The sequence below is a fragment of the Carcharhinus amblyrhynchos genome, chromosome 6 (genome assembly GCF_965287045.1).
Source record: "Carcharhinus amblyrhynchos chromosome 6, sCarAmb.v2.hapA, whole genome shotgun sequence".
Taxonomy (NCBI): domain Eukaryota; kingdom Metazoa; phylum Chordata; class Chondrichthyes; order Carcharhiniformes; family Carcharhinidae; genus Carcharhinus; species Carcharhinus amblyrhynchos.
The window spans coordinates 66007480-66026928 of NC_137329.1; the positions used below are offsets into that span (position 1 = coordinate 66007480).

General features: G+C 44.8%; 1 protein-coding gene across 7 annotated transcripts in view; it reads right to left on the reverse strand.

Moving 5' to 3' along the window:
* Positions 1-838: 838 nt before the first annotated feature.
* The window catches only part of nr1h3 (nuclear receptor subfamily 1, group H, member 3), a 179743-nt gene continuing 161132 nt past the window's right edge, over positions 839-19449 (reverse strand). For 6 of the 7 annotated variants that reach the window (XM_080190556.1, XM_080190560.1, XM_080190559.1 and 3 more), the window contains one exon: positions 839-2168. In XM_080190556.1, the coding sequence (XP_080046682.1) occupies positions 2022-2168 (147 nt within the window). In that variant the 3' untranslated portion in view covers positions 839-2021. The remainder of the gene's footprint in view (positions 2169-19449) is intronic. The other variant, XR_013886824.1, reaches the window with a different exon arrangement.

Sequence of the window (19449 nt, forward strand, 5' to 3'; positions counted from 1 at the left end):
TTACCTTCATGAGTTCTTTGTATTTGCTGAGCTGTAATTAATAAAGAGAAATCTCTCACATGAAAGCCTCTGGTCTCTGAAAAGCTCCTACAAATGAACAAGTTTACCACATTGATAAGATCTGCCACTGACTCAATCACAAATGCTTTCCTGCCAGTGACAATTTGACACAGATTCCATTCAATCAAGTGTCCCCATTCACCTTCTTTGCAGCTGTGATGTGTTAAATTCTGTCTATTACACCTTGAGTGTTAAACGCTGCAATCCAACTGAGGTGCATCGATGGTTTGTATAACGAATAAGAAATAACAGGGAGTGAGTTACAGTTTGGAAGCGCATTGAAGAGAATTGGGTTGGGAGTAGTTAGAATCATACATTCAGAAGAGGCCCTTCAGCCCATCAAGTCTGCACCAACGTATGAGAAACACCTGAACTCCCACTTACCAGCACTTGGCCCATAGCGCTGAATTTTATGATGTGCCGAGTGCTCATCCAGGTACATTTTAAACGATGTGAAGCAACCCGCGTCTACATCCTCCTTCTAAAATGTATCACCTCACACTTTTCAGGTTAAATTCTATCTGTCACTTATCTGCTCATTTAACCATTCCGTCTGTAGCTTCTTATTGTACAAGACACTCTGGCCATTCTTGGTGTCATCAGCAAACTTACTAATCCTATCCCCCCATATGGTCATCTACATGATTTATATAAATGACAAATAACAGGGAGCTCAACACAGATCCCTGTGGTATGCAGATGGCATATCAGAATGTAATTTGTGGTGGTTTGTATGTCAAAAAGAGCACGCTGGGCGTGAATAATAGGCCAGGACATAACTGAGTCACCCAAAAGGTTTATAAATAGTACAGTAAATCCTTTGACCAGGAGTGTGTTCTAGGCAGAAATCTAGTAAGAGTTCTGATTATTTAAATGCTAAAGAGGAAGCCCATGAGTGACTCACAGACCGGATGTAATCTATCAGATTGACACACACCGTCAACAGATACCAGTCTGAGACTGACACACACCGTCAACAGATACCAGTCTGAGACTGACACACACCGTCAACAGATACCAGTCTGAGACTGACACACACCGTCAACAGATACCAGTCTGAGACTGACACACACCGTCAACAGATACCAGTCTGAGACTGACACACACCATCAACAGATACCAGTCTGAGACTGACACACACCATCAACAGATACCAGTCTGAGACTGACACACACCGTCAACAGATACCAGTCTGAGACTGACACACACCATCAACAGATACCAGTCTGAGACTGACACACACCGTCAACAGATACCAGTCTGAGACTGACACACACCGTCACTAGATACCAGCCTAGACTGACACACACCGTCAGTAGATACCAGCCTAGACTGACACACACCGTCACTAGTTACCAATCTAAGTAAGATTTCATTTTGATTTTAGTACAATGGCTCCGTATAAAGCTGCGTCGAGGTACATGCTGATTTTGGTTAGTTGATGGTATGTGCCTGTGTAACATATTCCCACTCTCCAGTCCTCCTGATACTTCACTGTCCTTCACTCATGAACAAAGTGGTTTCTCTGAAGCAGCCACTGAGCTTGAAATGGTGGCTCTGTGACTGGAGCAGGGACTGCTGATTTTATTCCTCCTGTCATACTGATCCCAGCTAGACTCCAATCTGCACCCAGCCAGTTCATCAGAAAGCACGTTTGTGAAATGAAACTAACGACTGCAGCTTTAAGATTCACAAAATGAAGATAAACAGGGACAGTCAGTCCATACAGCTAACATGTAGCTTTAAAATGGAATTTTTCCAGGTTCAATCTAGAAAATCTCCTAAAAACATCTCTTAACACAATTAGAGTGTTGCATTGATAATTGCAGTTGGTGGTCTATGTAGGTGTCTCTGTGAGCTGGCTCTTTCATGGCTGTTCTCATTTCCACTGAGTGAAGCTTCCCACATTTGATGTTGTGTCTGATTCTGTAAGCTGGAATTTCTCACAGGGAACTCCAGAATCATTCATGCATGTCCCATATTTCCGAGAGAAGGGGTGGCAATTTTCTATCCTGAAGTCGAAGTGCAAAGACTTGCTCCGAATGGACGCTGCTCAGAGTCCGCAGACAAACCAGTTTCATCAGCATCCGAGGAAACATCAAATGATCCTGTAACAGATAGACGGTAAATCTGTCAATCAACTGTCAACTCACTGAAGGAGAATACAGCTTGTCTGGGCAAGGCCCACTCAAATTATATGGGTATCATTGTAATAGGAGCAGGTCATCTAGCCCCTCAAGCTTGCCCTGCCATTCAATAAGATCATGGCTGATCTGAAAGTGGTTCAGTTCCACTTACCCACCTGCTCCCCATAACCCTTAATTCCATTATTGGTTAAAAATCTATCTATCTGTGACTTAAACACATTTAATGAGGTAGCCTCCACTGCTTCAATGGGCAGAGAATTCCAAAGATTCACTACCCTCTGAGAGAAGAAGTTCCTCCTCAACTCTGTTCTAAATTGACTCCACCTTATTTTGAGGTTGTGCCCTCTGGTTCTTGTTTCCTTTCTAAGTGGAAATAATCTCTCTGCTTCTACCCTGTCTAGCCCCTTCATTATCTTATGTGTCTCTATAAGATTAGTGAAGTCAGATTAAAAACGCTAAAAATACTCAGCAGATCAGGCAGTATCTGTGGAGCGAGAAACAGAGCTGAAGATTCAGATTCTCATAACAGTTCTAACAAATTACTGAAGTGTAACATTAACTCTGTACCTCTCTGTATAGGTACTTCCTAACCTGCAGAGTATTTCCAGCACTTTCTGATTTGAGATTTTCACTATTGCAGTGTTTTGCTTTTGTATTATTGATGATTCACTGATGCCTAATAGGCTGGGAGTACACCATGTTCAAAGGGCAAATCATCCTCATGCAGTGTTTGTCAAAAGGGCCTTGACACTGATGTGCTCATGTTAGATAGAAATGGTAACCAGGGACTAACTAGGAGGACTAACCAGGGACTAGGTAGGACTCTGAATAGTGTGGATGAACAGAGGGATCTAGGTGTATGTGTACATAGATCCCTGAAAGTTGGGAATCAAGTAGATAGGGTTGTTAGGAAGGCATACGGTGTCTTGGCGTTTATTGGTAGGGGGATTGAATTTAGGAGCCGCAGCGTCATGTTACAACTGTACAAAACTCTGGTGCGGCCGCACTTGGAGTATTGTGTGCAGTTCTGGTCCCCACATTATAGGAAGGATGTGGAGGCTTTGGAGAGGGTGCAGAGGAGGTTTACCAGGATGTTGCCTGGTATGGAGGGGAGGTCCTATGAGGAGAGACTGAGGGATTTGAGGTTGTTTTCGCTGGAAAGAAGGCGGCTAAGAGGGGACCTTATTGAAACATATAAGATGATTAGAGGTTTAGATAGGGTGGACAGTGATAGCCTTTTTCCTCGGATGGAGAAAGCTAGCACGAGGGGGCATAGCTTTAAATTAAGGGGTGGTAGTTATAGGACGGATGTCAGGGGTAGGTTCTTTACCCAGAGGGTGGTGAGGGGTTGGAATGCCCTGCCTGCTGCAGTTGTAAATGCGCCTAGTTTGGGGGCGTTTAAGAGATCCGTGGATAGGTTTATGGATGAAAAGGGATTGGTTTAGGTTAGAGGGTCATTGTTTTTTAACTGGTCGGCGCAACATCGTGGGCCGAAGGGCCTGTTCTGCGCTGTAATGTTCTATGTTCTATGTACATGCAGGGGAGATTTGGACTAGGGGGCCACTTTACACAGAAAGGTGGTTAGTCTCCTTTCGAATTAAAGCCATTCCTTGAAGGCAGAGTAGCAGAACATTTTGGATAAAAGCTGCTGGCATTTTATCTATGCATGAAACCCGGAAGCAAATCAGGAAGGACTTGGCTAGCCTCTGCTTGTGGTTAAGGTAAGTGCATGTACCAAAAACAGAAAATGCTAGAAAAGCCCAGCAGGACTGGCAGCATCTGTGAAAATAGAGTTAACGTTTTGAATCCAATATGTGAAGAAGAGTCATATTGAACTTGAAACATTTGCTCTGTTGCCCTCTCCATAGATGCTGTCACAACTGCTGAGTTCTTTCCAGAATTTTCTGTTTTATTTCAGATTTCCAGCATCTGCAGTATTTTATTTTTCTGTAAGTGTGCACATATTTGGCTGAATTTTACAATGTGTCTTAAGCAGCAGTGATTAGATCTGCCTGATACGCTAAAGGCAATGAGACCATAATCGAGGTGATCTTTGCCACTGACAAGAAAGTAAGAGGATTCAGTCAGTCATGGAACTAGAAAATCAAACCTGGTGAAGCAGTAGAAGTATTGTAGAAACATAGAAACGTAGAAGGTAAGAGCAGGAGGCCAACTGGCTCTTTGAGCCTGCTCCACCATTCACTACGATCATGGCTGATATAGAACATAGAACACTACAGCACAAACAGGCCCTCCGGCCCACAAGTTGCGCCGATCACATCTATACCTATCAAGCCATAGAACTATCTGTAACTTCCAATGCCATTAGATCCCATGTACTCATCCAGAAGTCTTTTAAAAGACCCCAGCCAGTTCGCCTCTACCACCACCGACGGCAGCCGATTCCACTCACTCACCACCCTCTGAGTGAAAAACTTACCCCTAACATCTCCTCTGTACTTGCTCCCCAGCACCTTAAATCTGTGTCCTCTTGTAGCGACCATTTCAGCCCTGGGAAATAGCCTCCGAGAATCCACCCTATCTATTCCTCTCAACATTTTATAAACCTCTATCAGGTCTCTCCAGGGAGAAGAGGCCTAGCTCCCTCAACCTTTCTTCATAAGGCATGCCACACAATCCAGGCAACATCCTTGTAAATCTCCTCTGCACCCTCTCAATAGCTTCCACATCCTATAGTGAGGCGACCAGAACTGCGCACAGTACTCCAAGTGGGGTCTGACAAGGGTCTTATAAAGTTGCATAAAGGGTCCTATAAAGATCATCCAACTCAATAGCCTAATCCTGCTTTTTCCCCATAACCTTTGATCCCATTCACCCAAAGTGCTATATTCAACCACCTCTTAAATACATTCAATGTTTTACTATCAATTACTTCCTGCGGTAATGAATTCCACAGGCTCACCATTCTTTGTGTCTTCATCTCCATCCTAAATGGTCTACCCTGAATTCTCAGACTGTGACTCTTGGTTTTGGACTTCTCCCATTATCGGGAATGTTCTCCCTGCATCCACCCTGTCTAGACCTGTTAGAATTTTATAAGTCTCTATTAAATCCTCCCTCATTTGTCTGAACTCCAGCGAAAACAATCCTTACCTTGTCCATCTCTCCTCATACATCAACCTCACCATCCCTGGAATCAGCCTGGTAAACCTTCGCTGCATTCCCTCGAGAGCAAGAACATCATCCTCAGAAAAGGAGACCAAAACTGCACACAATACTCTAGGTGTGGCCTCACCAAGGCCCTATATAATTACAACAACACATCCCTACTCCTGTACTTGAAACCTCTCACAATGAAGGTCAACATACCATTTGCCTTCTTTACCGCTTGTTGTACCTGCATGCTTACCTTGCGATTGGTGCACAAGGACACCTAGGTCCTGCTACACACTCCCCTCTCCAAATTTACAGCCATTCAGGTAATAATCTGCCTTCTTGTTTTTGCTTCCAAAGTGAATAACCTGATATTTATCCAAATTATACTGCATCTCTCATTGATTTGCCCTCTCACCCAACCTGTCCAGATCACTCTGAAGGATCTCTGCATCTCGTCACAGTTCATCCTCCCACCCAACTTGGTATCATCTGCAAACTTTGAGGTGTTACATTTTGTTCCTTCATTCAAATCATTAATATATATTGTGAATAGCTGGGGTCCCAGCACCAATCCCTGTGGCATCCCACGAGTTACTGCCTGTCAATCTGAAAAGCACTCATTAGTTCCTACTCTTTGTTTCCTCTCTGCTAACCAGCTTTCTATCCATCTCAATACACTTCTTCCAATCCCACGTGCTTTAATCTTGCACAATAATTTCTTATGTGGGACTTTATCAAACGCTTTCTGAAAATCCAAATGTACCACATCGACTGGCTCACCCTTGTCAACTCTACTAGTTACATCTTCAGATTTGTCGAGCATGATTTCCCCTTCATAAATCCATGCTGATTTTGTCTGATGCTGTCATTGCTTTCTAAATGCTCTGCTATAAAGTCCTTGATAATGGGTTTGAGAATTTTCCTCGCTACTGATATTAAGCTTACTGGTCTATAAGTTCCTGTTTTCTCTCTACCTCCCTTTTTGAATATTGGAATGACGTTAGCTACCCTCCAATCTGCAGGGACTATTCCAGAGTCTATAGAATCCTGGAAAATGACCACCAATGGATCCACTATTTCTAGAGACACTTCCTTAAGTATTCTAGGATGTAGATTATAGGGCCAGGGGATTTAGCCGCCTTCAATCCCACCAATTTTCCCAGCACCATTTCTCTGCTAATAGTGATTTCCCTCAATTCTTCCCTCCCACTAAATCTTGCATTGTCCAACATTTCTGTATCTGATTTGTGTCTTCTTTGTGAAGACGGAGCCAAAGTATGTATTCAGTTGCTCAGCCAATTCTTTGTCCCCTATTACACATTCCTCCATTTCTGTCAGTAGGGGATCTACATTTGTCTTCACCAACCTTTCTCTCTTCACGTATCTACAGAAACTCTTAGTGATAGTCTTTATGTTCTCTGCAAGCTTACTTCTGGACTATGTTTTCCCCTTCTTAATTAATCCCTTGGTCCTTCTTTGCTGAATTCTAAATTGCTCCCAGTTCTCAGATCTATTACTTTTCTTGGCCAATCTGTGTGCTTCTTCCTTGGATCAGATACTCTCTCTAATTTCCTTTGTGAGCCATGGATTGGCCCTCTTGCCCATTTTGCTTTTGTGCCAGACAAGAATAAACAGTTGCTGCAGTTCCCCCCTGCATTCCTTGAATGTTTGCCATTGCCTATCCATTGTCATCTCTTTAAGTAACTCTCCCCGATCTATCAAGGCCAACTTGCACCTCAAATCCTCATAGTTTCCTTTATTAGGATTCAGCATCCTAGTCTCTGAATCAACTACTTCATTCTCCACCTTGATAAAAAAAATTCTATCATGTTATGGTTGCTAAACCCCAAGGGGTCTCGTACAGCTGAATTGGCAATGATTCCCTTCTCGTTACACAGTACCCAGTCCAAGATGGCCTACTCTCCTGTTGGTTCGCATATTGGTCGAGAAAACCATCCCATATACAGTCCAATGATAAGGAAGGACTGTAGAAAATGAGGTAATCAGCCATGGATATCTAAGGAAATAAATGAGGGTATCAAATTGAAAGAAAATGCATACAAAATGGCAAAGATTAGTGGGAAACTAGAGGATTGGGAAACCTTTAAAGGTCAATAGAAAGCCACAACAATCCTTTAAAGAAAAGTAAGATGAATTACGAGAGTAAACTAGCTCAGAATATAAAAATAGGTAGCAAAAGGGCAGCGTGATCAGTGCTGGGGGCCAAGGGACTGTTCCTGTGCTGCAATTTTCTTCGTTCTTTCTACAAATATGTAAAATACAAGAGTGGCTAAAGTAAACATTGGTCCTTTATAGGATGAGAAGGGGAATGTAAAAACTGGAAATGAGGAAATGGCTGAGGCATTGAACAGGTATTTTGTGTTGGTCTTCACAGTGGAAGACACAAATAACATGCCAAAAGTTGACAACAGGAAGGCTATGACAGGTGAGGACCTAGAAACTATCATCACAAAAGAGGGAGTGTTGGACAAGCTAATGGGGCTAAAGGTAGACAATTTCCTGGCCCTGATGGAATGCATCCCAGGGTACTAAAAGAGATGGCAGGGGAAATAGCAAATGCACTAGTGGTAATTTACCAAAATTCGCTGGACTCTGTGGTGGTTCCCACAGATTGGAAAACAGCAAATATGACACCACTGTTTCAAAGAGGAGGTAGATAAAAGGCAACGATAGGCCAGTTAGCTTAACTTCTGCATTAGGGAAAATGTTTGAATCTATTATCAAAGAAGAAAAAGGGAGGGAATCGAAATGAAGTGACTGGGAGCAAGGAGGTTAACTCACAAATACAGAGGGATTGTCGATAGTGTAAGAGGGAGGATAGACAGGTGATGGAGAAGGAGAGTGCTCAGACCGAAGGTTTGAGATGTGTCTATTTTAATGCTAGGAGTATTGTGAACAAAGTGGATGAGCTTAGAGCGTGGATCGCTGCTTGGAAATGTGATGTGGTAGCCATTACAGAGACTTGGATGACTCAGGGACAGGACTGGATACTTCAAATGCCAGGTTTCAGATGTTTCAGGAGGAACAGGGAGGGAGGCAAAAGAGGTGGGGGAGTGGCACTGTTGATCAGGGATAGCGTCATGGCTGTAGAGAAGGTGGACGTCGTGGAGGGATTGTCTACGGAGTCTCTGAGGGTGGAAGTTTGGAACAGGAAGGGGTCAATAACTTTACTGGGTGTTTTCTATAGGCCACCCAATAGTAGCAGGGATGTTGAGGAGTGGATAGGGAAACAGATCCTGGAGAAATGTAATAATAACAGAGTTGTCATGATGGGAGACTTTAATTTCCCAAATATCGATTGGAATCTCCCTAGGGTAAGAGGTTTAGATGGGGAGGAGTTTGTTAGGTGTGTTCAGGAGGGTTTCCTGACACAGTATGTGTTTAAGCCTACAAGAGGATAGGCTGTACTCATAAGAACATAAGAAATAGGAGCAGGAGTAGGCCATCTATCCCTTCGAGCCTACTCTGCCATTCAATAAGATGATGGCTGATATGAAGTGTATCAGTTCCACTTTCCAGCTTTCGCCCCATAACCCTTAATTCCCTTGTCTATCAGCAATCTATCTACCCATGACTTAAATATATTCAACGGGCAGGGAATTCCAGACATTCATCACCCTTTGAGTGAAGAAGTTCCTCCTCAACTCCATTCTAAACTGCACCCTGCCTTATTTTGAGGCTGTGCCCTCTAGTTCTGTTTTCCCTTCTAAGCGGAAAGAATTCCTCTACCTCTACCCTATCCATCCCCTTCATTATCTTATACATCCCTATAAGATCCCCCCCCTCAGCCTTCTAAACTCTAACGAGTACAGGCCCAGTCTATTCAATCTCTCCTCATAAGCTAACCCCCTCATCTCTGGTATCAGCCTGGTGAACCTTCTCTGCACTCCCTCCAAGGCCAATATATCCTTTCGCAAATAAGGGGACCAAAACAGCACACAGTACTCCAGTTGCAGCCTCACCAGTGCCCTGTACAGTTACAGCAAGACCTCCCTGCTTTTATATTCTATCCCCCTCGCTATAAAGGCCAACATTCCATTCACCTTCTTGATCACCTGCTGCACCTGCAGACTGGGTTTTTGTAATTCGTGCACAAGGACCCCCAGGTCCCTCCGCACAGTAGCATGCTGCAACTTTTCGCCTTTTAAATAATAATCCCTCCTACTATTATTTCTACCAAAGTGGATAACCTCACATTTGCTAACGTTATACTCCATCTGCCAGGTCCTCACCCACTCGCTCAGCCTACCCAGATCTCTCTGCAGACTTTCCGTGCCCTCCACGCAATTTGCTTTCTCACTCATCTTCGTGTCATCAGCAAATTTTGTTACCCTATACTCAGCCCCCTCCTCCAGATCGTCTATGTAAATGGTAAACAGTTGAGGCCCCAGCACCGATCCCTGCGGCACTCCACTAGTCACCAACTGCCAACCAGAAAAGCACCCATTGATTCCAACTCTCTGCTTCCTATTAGACAACGAATCCTCTATCCACGCTAACACTTTACCCCCAACTCCGTGCACCCTAACATTCTGCAGCAACCTTTTGTGAGGCACCTTATCGAACGCCTGCTGGAAATCTAAAAACACCACATCCACCGGTTCCCCTCTGTCTACCGCACTAGTCACATCTTCATAGAAATCCAATAAATTTATTAAACACGACTTCCCCCCCACGAATCTGTGCCACGTCTGCTTCATCAAACTTCTTTTCTAGGTGCCTCGCTATTTCTTCTTTGATGACGGATTCAAGCATTCTTCCAACTACAGGCATTAAGCTAACGGGCCTATAATTCCCTGCCTTTAGTCTGCTACTTTTTTTAAACAGCAGCATAACATTAGTTGTTTTCCAATCCTCCGGCACTTCTCCAGAGTCCAGTGAATTTTGATAAATAATTACTAACGCATCTGCTATTACTCCTGCCATTTCTTTCAGAACCCTGGGATGCATTCCATCCGGTCCCAGGGACTTGTCTACCTTCAGTCCTGTTAGTCTACCAAGCACTACCTCTCTAGTAACAGTGACTGTATTAAGGACCTCATCTCCTACCAACCCTCTATCTTTAATATTCAGTAAGCTATTTGTGTCCTCCTCCATGAAGACCGACACAAAAAACTTATTTAAAGTCTCAGCCATTTCCTCGTTACCCACCATTAAATCCCCCCTCTCATCCTCCAAGGGTCCAACATTCACTCTAGCCAGACTCCTCTTCTTTATATACTTGTAAAAACTTTTACTATCATTTTTTATATTTAGAGCTAGTTTAGCTTCATACTATCTTTCCTTACTTTATCACTTCCTTAGTCATTCTTTGTTGTTTCTTTTGTTGTTTTTTTTGTTTCTACTCAATCTGGTATTGAGTAATAAACCTGGACAGGTGTCAGATCTCTCAGTGGGAGGGCATTTTGGGGATAGTGATCATAACTCCATCTCCTTTACACTAGCATTGGAGAGAGAGAGAATCAGACAAGCTAGGAAAGTGTTTATCTGGAGTAAGGGGAAATATGAAGCCATCAGGCAGGAAATTAGAGGCGTATATTGGAAGGAGGTATTCTCAGGGAAATGTACCGAAGTAAGAGGGCAGATTTTCAAGGAATGTTTGTCTGGAGTTCTGCATGATAATATTCTGGTGAGACAGGGAAATTTTGGTAGGTTACAGGAACCATGGTGCACGAAAGTTGTAACGAATTTAGTCAAAAAGAAAAGAAAAGTGCACAAAAGGTTCAGGGAGCTAGGTAATGTTAGGGATCTAGAGGAGTATACGGCTTGTAGGAAGGAACTTAAGGAAATTAGGAGAGCCAGAAGGGTTCATGAGAAGGCCTTGGCAGATAAGATTAAGGAAAACCCTCCTTAGGAAAAGGCAGTCTACAAATGTGTGAAGGGTAAAAGGATGAGATGTGAAGGAATAGGACCTATAAAATGTGATGGTGGGAAACTTTGTACAGAACCGGTAGAAATAGCAGAGGAGCTCAATGAATACTTTACTTCGGTATTCACGGTGGAAAAGGATCTTGGTGGTTGTAGTGCAGGCTTGCGGCAGACTGAAAAGCTTGAGTATGTGAACATTAAGAGGATGTGTTGGAGCTTTTGAATAGCATCAAGATAGATAAGTCACCAGGACCGGATGGGATGTACTCCAGGTTACTGTGGGAGGTGAGGGAAGAGATTGCAGAGCCTCTGGCTATGATTTTTGCATCATCGATGGAGACGGGAGAGGTTCCAGAGGATTGCGGATGTGGTTCCTATTTTCAAGAAAGGGAATAGGGATAGCCCAGGAAATTATCGACCGGTGAGTCTAACCTCAGTAGTTGGTAAATTGATGGAAAAGATCCTGAGGGACAGGATTTATGAACATTTAGAGAAGTGTAATATGATCAAAAGTAGTTAGTATGGCTTTGTCAAAGGCAGATGGTGCCTTACGAGCCGAGTTGAGTTTTTTAAAAATGTGACTAAACACATTGATGAAGGAAGAGTGGTAGATGTGGTTGATATGGACTTCAGCAAGGCGTTCGATAAGGCCCCCCATGCAAGACTTATTGAGAAATTGAGGGGGCATGGGATCCAAGGGGACGTTGCTCTGTGGATCCAGAACTGGCTTGCCCACAGAAGGCAGAGAGTGGTCGTAGATGGGTCTTTTTCTGCATGGAGGTCGGTCACCAGTGCAGTACCCCAGGGATCTGTTCTGGGACCCTTACTCTTTGTGATTTTTATAAATCACCTGGATGAGGAAGTGGAAGGATGGGTTGGTAAGTTTGCCGATGACACAAAGGTTGGTGGTGTGGATAGTTTGGAGGGATGTCAGAAGTTGCAGCATGACATTGATAGGATGCAAGACTGGGCGGAGAAGTGGCAGATGGACTTCAACCCGGATAAATGTGCAGTGGTCCATTTTGGCAGGTCAAATGGGATGAAGGAGTATAGTATCAAGGGTAAGACTCTTAGCAGTGTGGAAGATCAGAAGGATCTTGGGGTCCGGGTTCATAGGACTCTCAAATCGGCTTCGCAGTTGAGGACATGGTTAAGAAAGCATATGGTGTACTGGCCTTCATCAATCAAGAAATTGAGTTTAGGAGTCGGAAAATAATGCTGCAGCTGTATAAGACCCTGGTCAGTCCCCATTTGGAGTACTGTGTTCAGTTCAGGTCGCCTCATTACAGGAAGGATGTGGAAGCCATTGAAAGGGTGCACAGGAGATTTACAAGGATGTTACCTGGATTGGGTGGCATGCCTTATGAGGATAGGTTGAGAGAGCGCGGTCTTTTCTCCTTGGAGAGACGAAGGATGAGAGGTGACCTGATAGAGGTGTATAAGATGTTGAGAGGTATTGATCGGGTGGATTCTCAGGGGCTTTTTGCCAGGGCTGAACTGGCTGCCACAAGAGGACACAGGTTTAGGGTGCTGGGAGTAGGTACAGAGGAGATATCAGGGGTAAGTTTTTCACACAGAGAGTGGTCGGTGCGTGGAATCGGCTGCCATCGGTGGTGGTGGAGGCAAATTCGATAAGGTCTTTGAAGCGACTTCTGGATGAGTACATGGGACTTAATAGGATTGGGGGCTATAGGTAAGCCTAGTAGGTAGAAATATGATCGGTGCAACTTGTGGGCTGAAGGTCCTGTTTGTGCTGTAGTTTTTCTATGTTCTATGTTCTAAATAGCGAGACATCTGGATATAAATTGTCCCATTGGGAAGTCGCAGCATGGGTTCATGAAGGGCAGGTCATGTTTGACCAATTTGGTGGAATTCTTTGAAAACATTGTGTGTGCACTGGACAATAAGGAACCTGTGGATGTGGGGCATCTGGATTTTTAGAAGGCATTTGACAAGCTGCCGCACCAAAGGTTGCTGCATAAGATAAAAGTTCACGGTGTTATGGGCAATATATTAGCACGGATAGAGGATTGGTTAACTAACAGCAAACAAAGAGTGGGGGTAAATGGGTGTTTTTCTGGTTGGCGACCAGTGACTAGTGGTGTGCCTCAGGGATTAGTGTTGGGACTGCAATTGTTTATGATTTACATAGATGATTTGGAGTTGGGGACCAAGTGTAATGTATCAAAATTCACAGATGGCACTAAGATGAGTGGTACAGCAAAGTGTGCAGAGGACGCTGAAAGTCTGCAAAGGGATACAAGTAGTCTAAGTGAGCGGGCAAGGGTCTGGCAGATGAAGTACAATGTTGGTAAATGTGAGATCAGCCACTTTGGTAGGAATAACAGCAAAATGGACTATTATTTAAATGATAAAAAATTGCAGCATGCTGCTGTGCAGAGGGACCTGGATGTCCCTGTGTATGAATCTCAAAAAGTTGTTTGCAGGTTCAAGTTTCACTTAAGGTTAGCGTGCAAGTTCAGTCAGCCATTAGGAAGGCAAACATAAGGACACAAGAACATAAGAAATAGGAGCAGGAGTAGGCCATCTAGCCCTTCGAGCCTGCCCTGCCATTCAATAAGATCATGGCTGATCTGAAGTGGCTCAGTTCCACTTTCCCGCTTTCTCCCCATAACCCTTAATCCCCTTGCCAACCAAAAACCTATCTACCCGTATCTTAAATATATTTAGCAAGGCAGCCTCCACCACTTCAACGGGCAGAGAATTCCAGAGATTCACCACCCTTTGAGTGAAGAAGTTCCTCCTCAACTCTGTTCCAAACTGCCCCCCCTTATCTTGAGTCCTGCTGTCCTTTCTGAGCGGGAAGAACCTCTCCACCTCTACCCTATCCATCCCTTTCATCATCCTATACGTCTCAATGAGATCCCCCCTCATCCTTCAAAACTCTAACGAGTACAAGCCCAGTCTATTCAGCCTCTCCTCATAGCTCAACCCCCTCAACTCCAGTATCAGCCTAGTGAACCTCCTCTGCACTCCCTCCAAGGCCAAAATGCAATGTTAACATTCGTATCGAGAGGGCTAGAATACAAGTCATGATGTGGGTATGCCGGCGTTGGACTGGCGTAAACACAGTAAAAAGTCTGACAACACCAGGTTTTAGTCCAACCAATTTATTTGATAGTAAACGCACAAGCTTTCGGGGTTAGTCCCTTCGTCAGGTGAATGGAGAGTTCTGGCCTCAGACAGAGCATATAAAGCACAGACTGTTTAGAGATTACTGATTAGAATGCGAATCCTTACACCTAACCTGCTGTTCAAGACCTGAAGTGGCTGACAATGTGAGTGGAAGGAGCACTGATCGCAGGTTACAGAGATGTGTATTGTCTCCAGACAGTACAGTAAGTGAGGTTTTGCAAACCCAGGCAAGTCACGGGGGTTACAGATAGTGCGACATGAACCCAAGATCCCTGTTGAGACCGTCCTCATGTGTGCGGAACTTGGCTATCAGTCTCTGTTCAGCGACTCTGCGCTGTCGTGTGTCGTGAAGGCCGCCTTGGAGAATGCTTACCCGAAGGTCAGAGGCTGAATGCCCGTGACCACTGAAGTGTTCGCCAACAGGAAGGGGACAGTCTTGCCTGGTGATTGTCGAGCGATGTTCATTCATCCGTTGTCGTAGCGTCTGCATGGTCTCCCCAATGTACCATGCTTCGGGACATCCTTTCTTGCAACGTATCAGGTAGACAATGTTGGCCGAGTTGCAAGAGTATTTACCATGTACCTGGTGGATGGAATTCTCACGTGTGATGATGGTATCCATGTCGATGATCTGGCATGTCTTGCAGAGGTTGCTGTGGCAGGGTTGTGTGGTATTGTGGTCACTGTTCTCCTGAAGGCTGGGTAGTTTGCTGCGAACAATGGTCTGTTTGAGGTTGTGTGGTTGTCTGAAGGCAAGAAGTGGGGGTGTGGGGATAGCCCTGGCGAGATGTTCGTCTTCATCAATGATATGTTGAAGACTCCGGAGAAGATGTCGTAGCTTCTCCGCTCCAGGGAAGTACTGGACGACGAAGGGTACTCTGTCCACTGTGTCCCGTGTTTGCCTTCTGAGGAGATCGGTGCGGTTTTTCGCTGTGGCGCATCGGAACTGCCGATCTATGAGTCGAGCACCATATCCTGTTCTTATGAGGGCATCTTTCAGGGTCTGGAGGTGAACAGGATATGGTGCTCGACTCATAGATCGGCAGTTCCGATGCGCCACAGCGAAAAACCGCACCGATCTCCTCAGAAGGCAAACACGGGACACAGTGGACAGAGTACCCTTCGTCGTCCAGTACTTCCCCGGAGCGGAGAAGCTACGACATCTTCTCCGGAGTCTTCAACATATCATTGATGAAGACGAACATCTCGCCAGGGCTATCCCCACACCCCCACTTCTTGCCTTCAGACAACCACACAACCTCAAACAGACCATTGTTCGCAGCAAACTACCCAGCCTTCAGGAGAACAGTGACCACAATACCACACAACCCTGCCACAGCAACCTCTGCAAGACATGCCAGATCATCGACATGGATACCATCATCACACGTGAGAATTCCATCCACCAGGTACATGGTAAATACTCTTGCAACTCGGCCAACATTGTCTACCTGATACGTTGCAAGAAAGGATGTCCCGAAGCATGGTACATTGGGGAGACCATGCAGACGCTACGACAACGGACGAATGAACATCGCTCGACAATCACCAGGCAAGACTGTCCCCTTCCTGTTGGCGAACACTTCAGTGGTCACGGGCATTCAGCCTCTGACCTTCGGGTAAGCATTCTCCAAGGCGGCCTTCACGACACACGACAGCGCAGAGTCGCTGAACAGAGACTGATAGCCAAGTTCCGCACACATGAGGACGGTCTCAACAGGGATCTTGGGTTCATGTCGCACTATCTGTAACCCCCGTGACTTGCCTGGGTTTGCAAAACCTCACTTACTGTACTGTCTGGAGACAATACACATCTCTGTAACCTGTGATCAGTGCTCCTTCCACTCACATTGTCAGCCACTTCAGGTCTTGAACAGCAGGTTAGGTGTAAGGATTCGCATTCTAATCAGTAATCTCTAAACAGTCTGTGCTTTATATGCTCTGTCTGAGGCCAGAACTCTCCATTCACCTGACGAAGGGACTAACCCCAAAAGCTTGTGCGTTTACTATCAAATAAATCGGTTGGACTAAAACCTGGTGTTGTCAGACTTTTTACTAGAATACAAGAGCAGGGATGTACTTCTGTGGCTGTATATGGCTCTGGTCAGACCCCATTTGGAGTATTGTGAGCAGTTTTGGGCCCAATATCTAAGGAAGGATGAGCTGGCTTTGCAAAGGGTCCAGCGGAGTGATCCCTGGAATGAATAGCTTGTCATATGAGGAACGGTTGAGGGCTCTGAGTCTGTACTCATTGGAGTTCAGAAGGATGGGTGGGGGGATCTTTTTGAAACTCACAGGATACTGCGAGGCCTGGATAGAGTGGACATGAAGAGGATGTTTCTTGAAGAGGAAAATCTAGAAACAGAGGGCACAACCTTAGGCTAAAGGGACAATCCTTTAAAACAGAGATAAGGAGGAATTTCTTCAGCCAGAGAGTGTGAATCTGTGGAACTCTTTGCAACAGAAGGATGTGGAGACCAGGTCATTGAATGTTTTAAGACAAGATAGATAGGTTCTTGATGAGTAAAGGGATCAAGTAGATTAATAAGGGGATCATAATTATGGGGAAAAGGCAGGAGAATGGGGATGAGAAAAATATCAGCCATGATTGAGTGGCTGAGCAGACTCGATGGGCCGAGCGGCCTAATTCTGCTCCAATGTCTTATAGCCTTATGCAACAGGTAATTATGAAGGCAAATGGAATTTTGTCCTTTATTGCTAGAGGGATGGAGTTTGAAAACAGCGAGGTTATGTTGCAACTATATAAGGTGCTGATGAGGCCACACCTAGAATACTGAGCACAGTTTTGGTCTCCTTTCTTGAGAAAGGATATACTGGCACTGGAGGTGGTACAGAGGAGATTCACTTAGTTGATTCCAGAGTTGAAAGGATGGCTTATGAGGAGAGACTGAGTAGACTGGGGCTATACTCATTGGAATTCAGAAGAATGACGGGAGATCTTATAGAAATATATTAGATTATGAAGGGAATAGGGAAGGAAGTTGTTTCCACTGGCAGGAGAAACTAAAACTAGAGGGCATGGCCTCAAAATAAGAGGGGGCAGATTTAGGATTGGGTTGAGGAGGAACTTCTTCACACAAAGGGTTGTGAATCTGTGGAATTCCTTGCCCAGTGAAGCAGTTAAGGCTATCTCATTGAATGTTTTTAAGGCAAGAATAGATAAATTTTTGAACAGTAAAGGAATTAAGGGTTATGGTGAGCGGACAGGTAACTGAAGCTGAGGTTCGAGGGGCCAGATGGCCTACTCCTGCTCCTAGTTCTTATGTTCTTATGCCTCCTTTACAGCATTGTGGCTAATTTGATTTGCCCAACCTGTGTGCAGATTAAATTCACCTATGATCACCGATATTCCTTTATCACTTGCATCTCTACTTTTGTGTTTAATGCCACTCCCAACATCACCACTGCAGTTTGGGAGTCTATATATAACACCCACTAATGTTTTTTGCGCTTTGGTATTTCTCAATTCTACCCATACAGACTCCATGTTGTCAGAGCTAATATCCTTTCTCACTCTTGAGTTAATTTCCCCTTTAACCAGCAGTGCCACTCCGCCACCTTTTTCTTTATGCCTGTCCTTCATAAATATTGAATACCCTGGGACATTCAATTCCCATCCCTGGTCACCCTACAGCTATGTCTCCGTAATCCCAATTATATTGCACTCATTTACCTCTGTGTGTGATTAGTTCATCCACTTTATTGCAGATGCTCTGTGCATTAAGGCACAGAGCCTTTACGCTTATCTTTTTAACATTTTTTGTCTCGATCCAATATTTTTCTCTACAGCTGTTTGAACTTTGTCTGTGGTTTCTCTGCCTATGATTTTTCCTCTTCCCTTTTCTACCTTTCGTTTTTGTCATACAGTCATAGAAATCCTACTGTGCAGAAAGAAGCCATTCGGTCCAGAGAGTCTGCACTGACACCAATCCCACCCAAGCCCTATCCCCATAGTCCTACACATTTACCCTGCTAATCCTTCTAACCTACACACCCCAGGACACTAAGGGGCAATTTAGCATGGCTAATGCACCTAACACACACATCTTTGGACTGTGGGAGGAAACAGGAGCACCCGGAGGAAACCCATACAGACACGGGGAAATGTGCAAACTCCGCAGAGACAGTGACCCAAGCTGGGAATCGAACCTGGGTCCCTGGAGCAGTGCTAACCATGTGCCGCTCCTCGCTTCCTCCTTCTCTGGCTCCTTACATAGGTTCACATCCCGCTGGCTTCTTAATTTAAACACTTCCCAACTGCTCTAGCAAAAACTCCCCCTCAGACATCAGTCCCAGTCCTCCCCAGGTGTAACCCATCCAATTTGTACAGGTCCCACCTCTCCCTGAACTGGTCCCAATGCCCTAGGAATCTGAAATCCTCCCCGACACCATCTCTTCAGCCACACATTCACCCAATGTATCCTGTTATTTCTACTCTGACTAGAACGTGGCACCAGTAGTAACCCTGACATCACTACCTTTGAGTTCTGATTTCTTAACTTCCTTCCTAGCTTCCTGTATTCTGCTTCTGGAACGTCATCTCTTGTTTTTACTTATGTTGTTTGCACTGGCTGTTCGCCTTCCCCCTCCAGACTGTCCTGTACTTGTTCCAAGACATCCTTGACCCTAGCACCAGGGAGGCACCACACCACCCTGGAGTCTTGCTTGTGGCCACAGAAATGCCTGTCTATTCCCCTTACAATTGAATCCCCTATAATATTGCACTGGCACACTTTTTACCCTCCCCTCTGCAGCAGAGCCAACCGTGGTGCAATGAGTTTGGTTGCTGCTGCTTTCTGCTCAGAGGTCATTCCCCTCAATAATATCTAAAATGGTATATCTGTTTTGCAGATATAGGGATGTGGAAAGGAAGGAGAAATAAAAAACAGGAATGAGGTTATCAACAATATATAGGCGAGTTAACATTTTGACAAAATGGATGAACAACGAGTGAAAAATCATAAAACCAGAATCCCTACAGTGCAGAGGGAGGCCACTTGGCCTATCATGTCTGCATCAATCTCCAAAACAGCACCTTATCCAGACCCACCCCCCTACC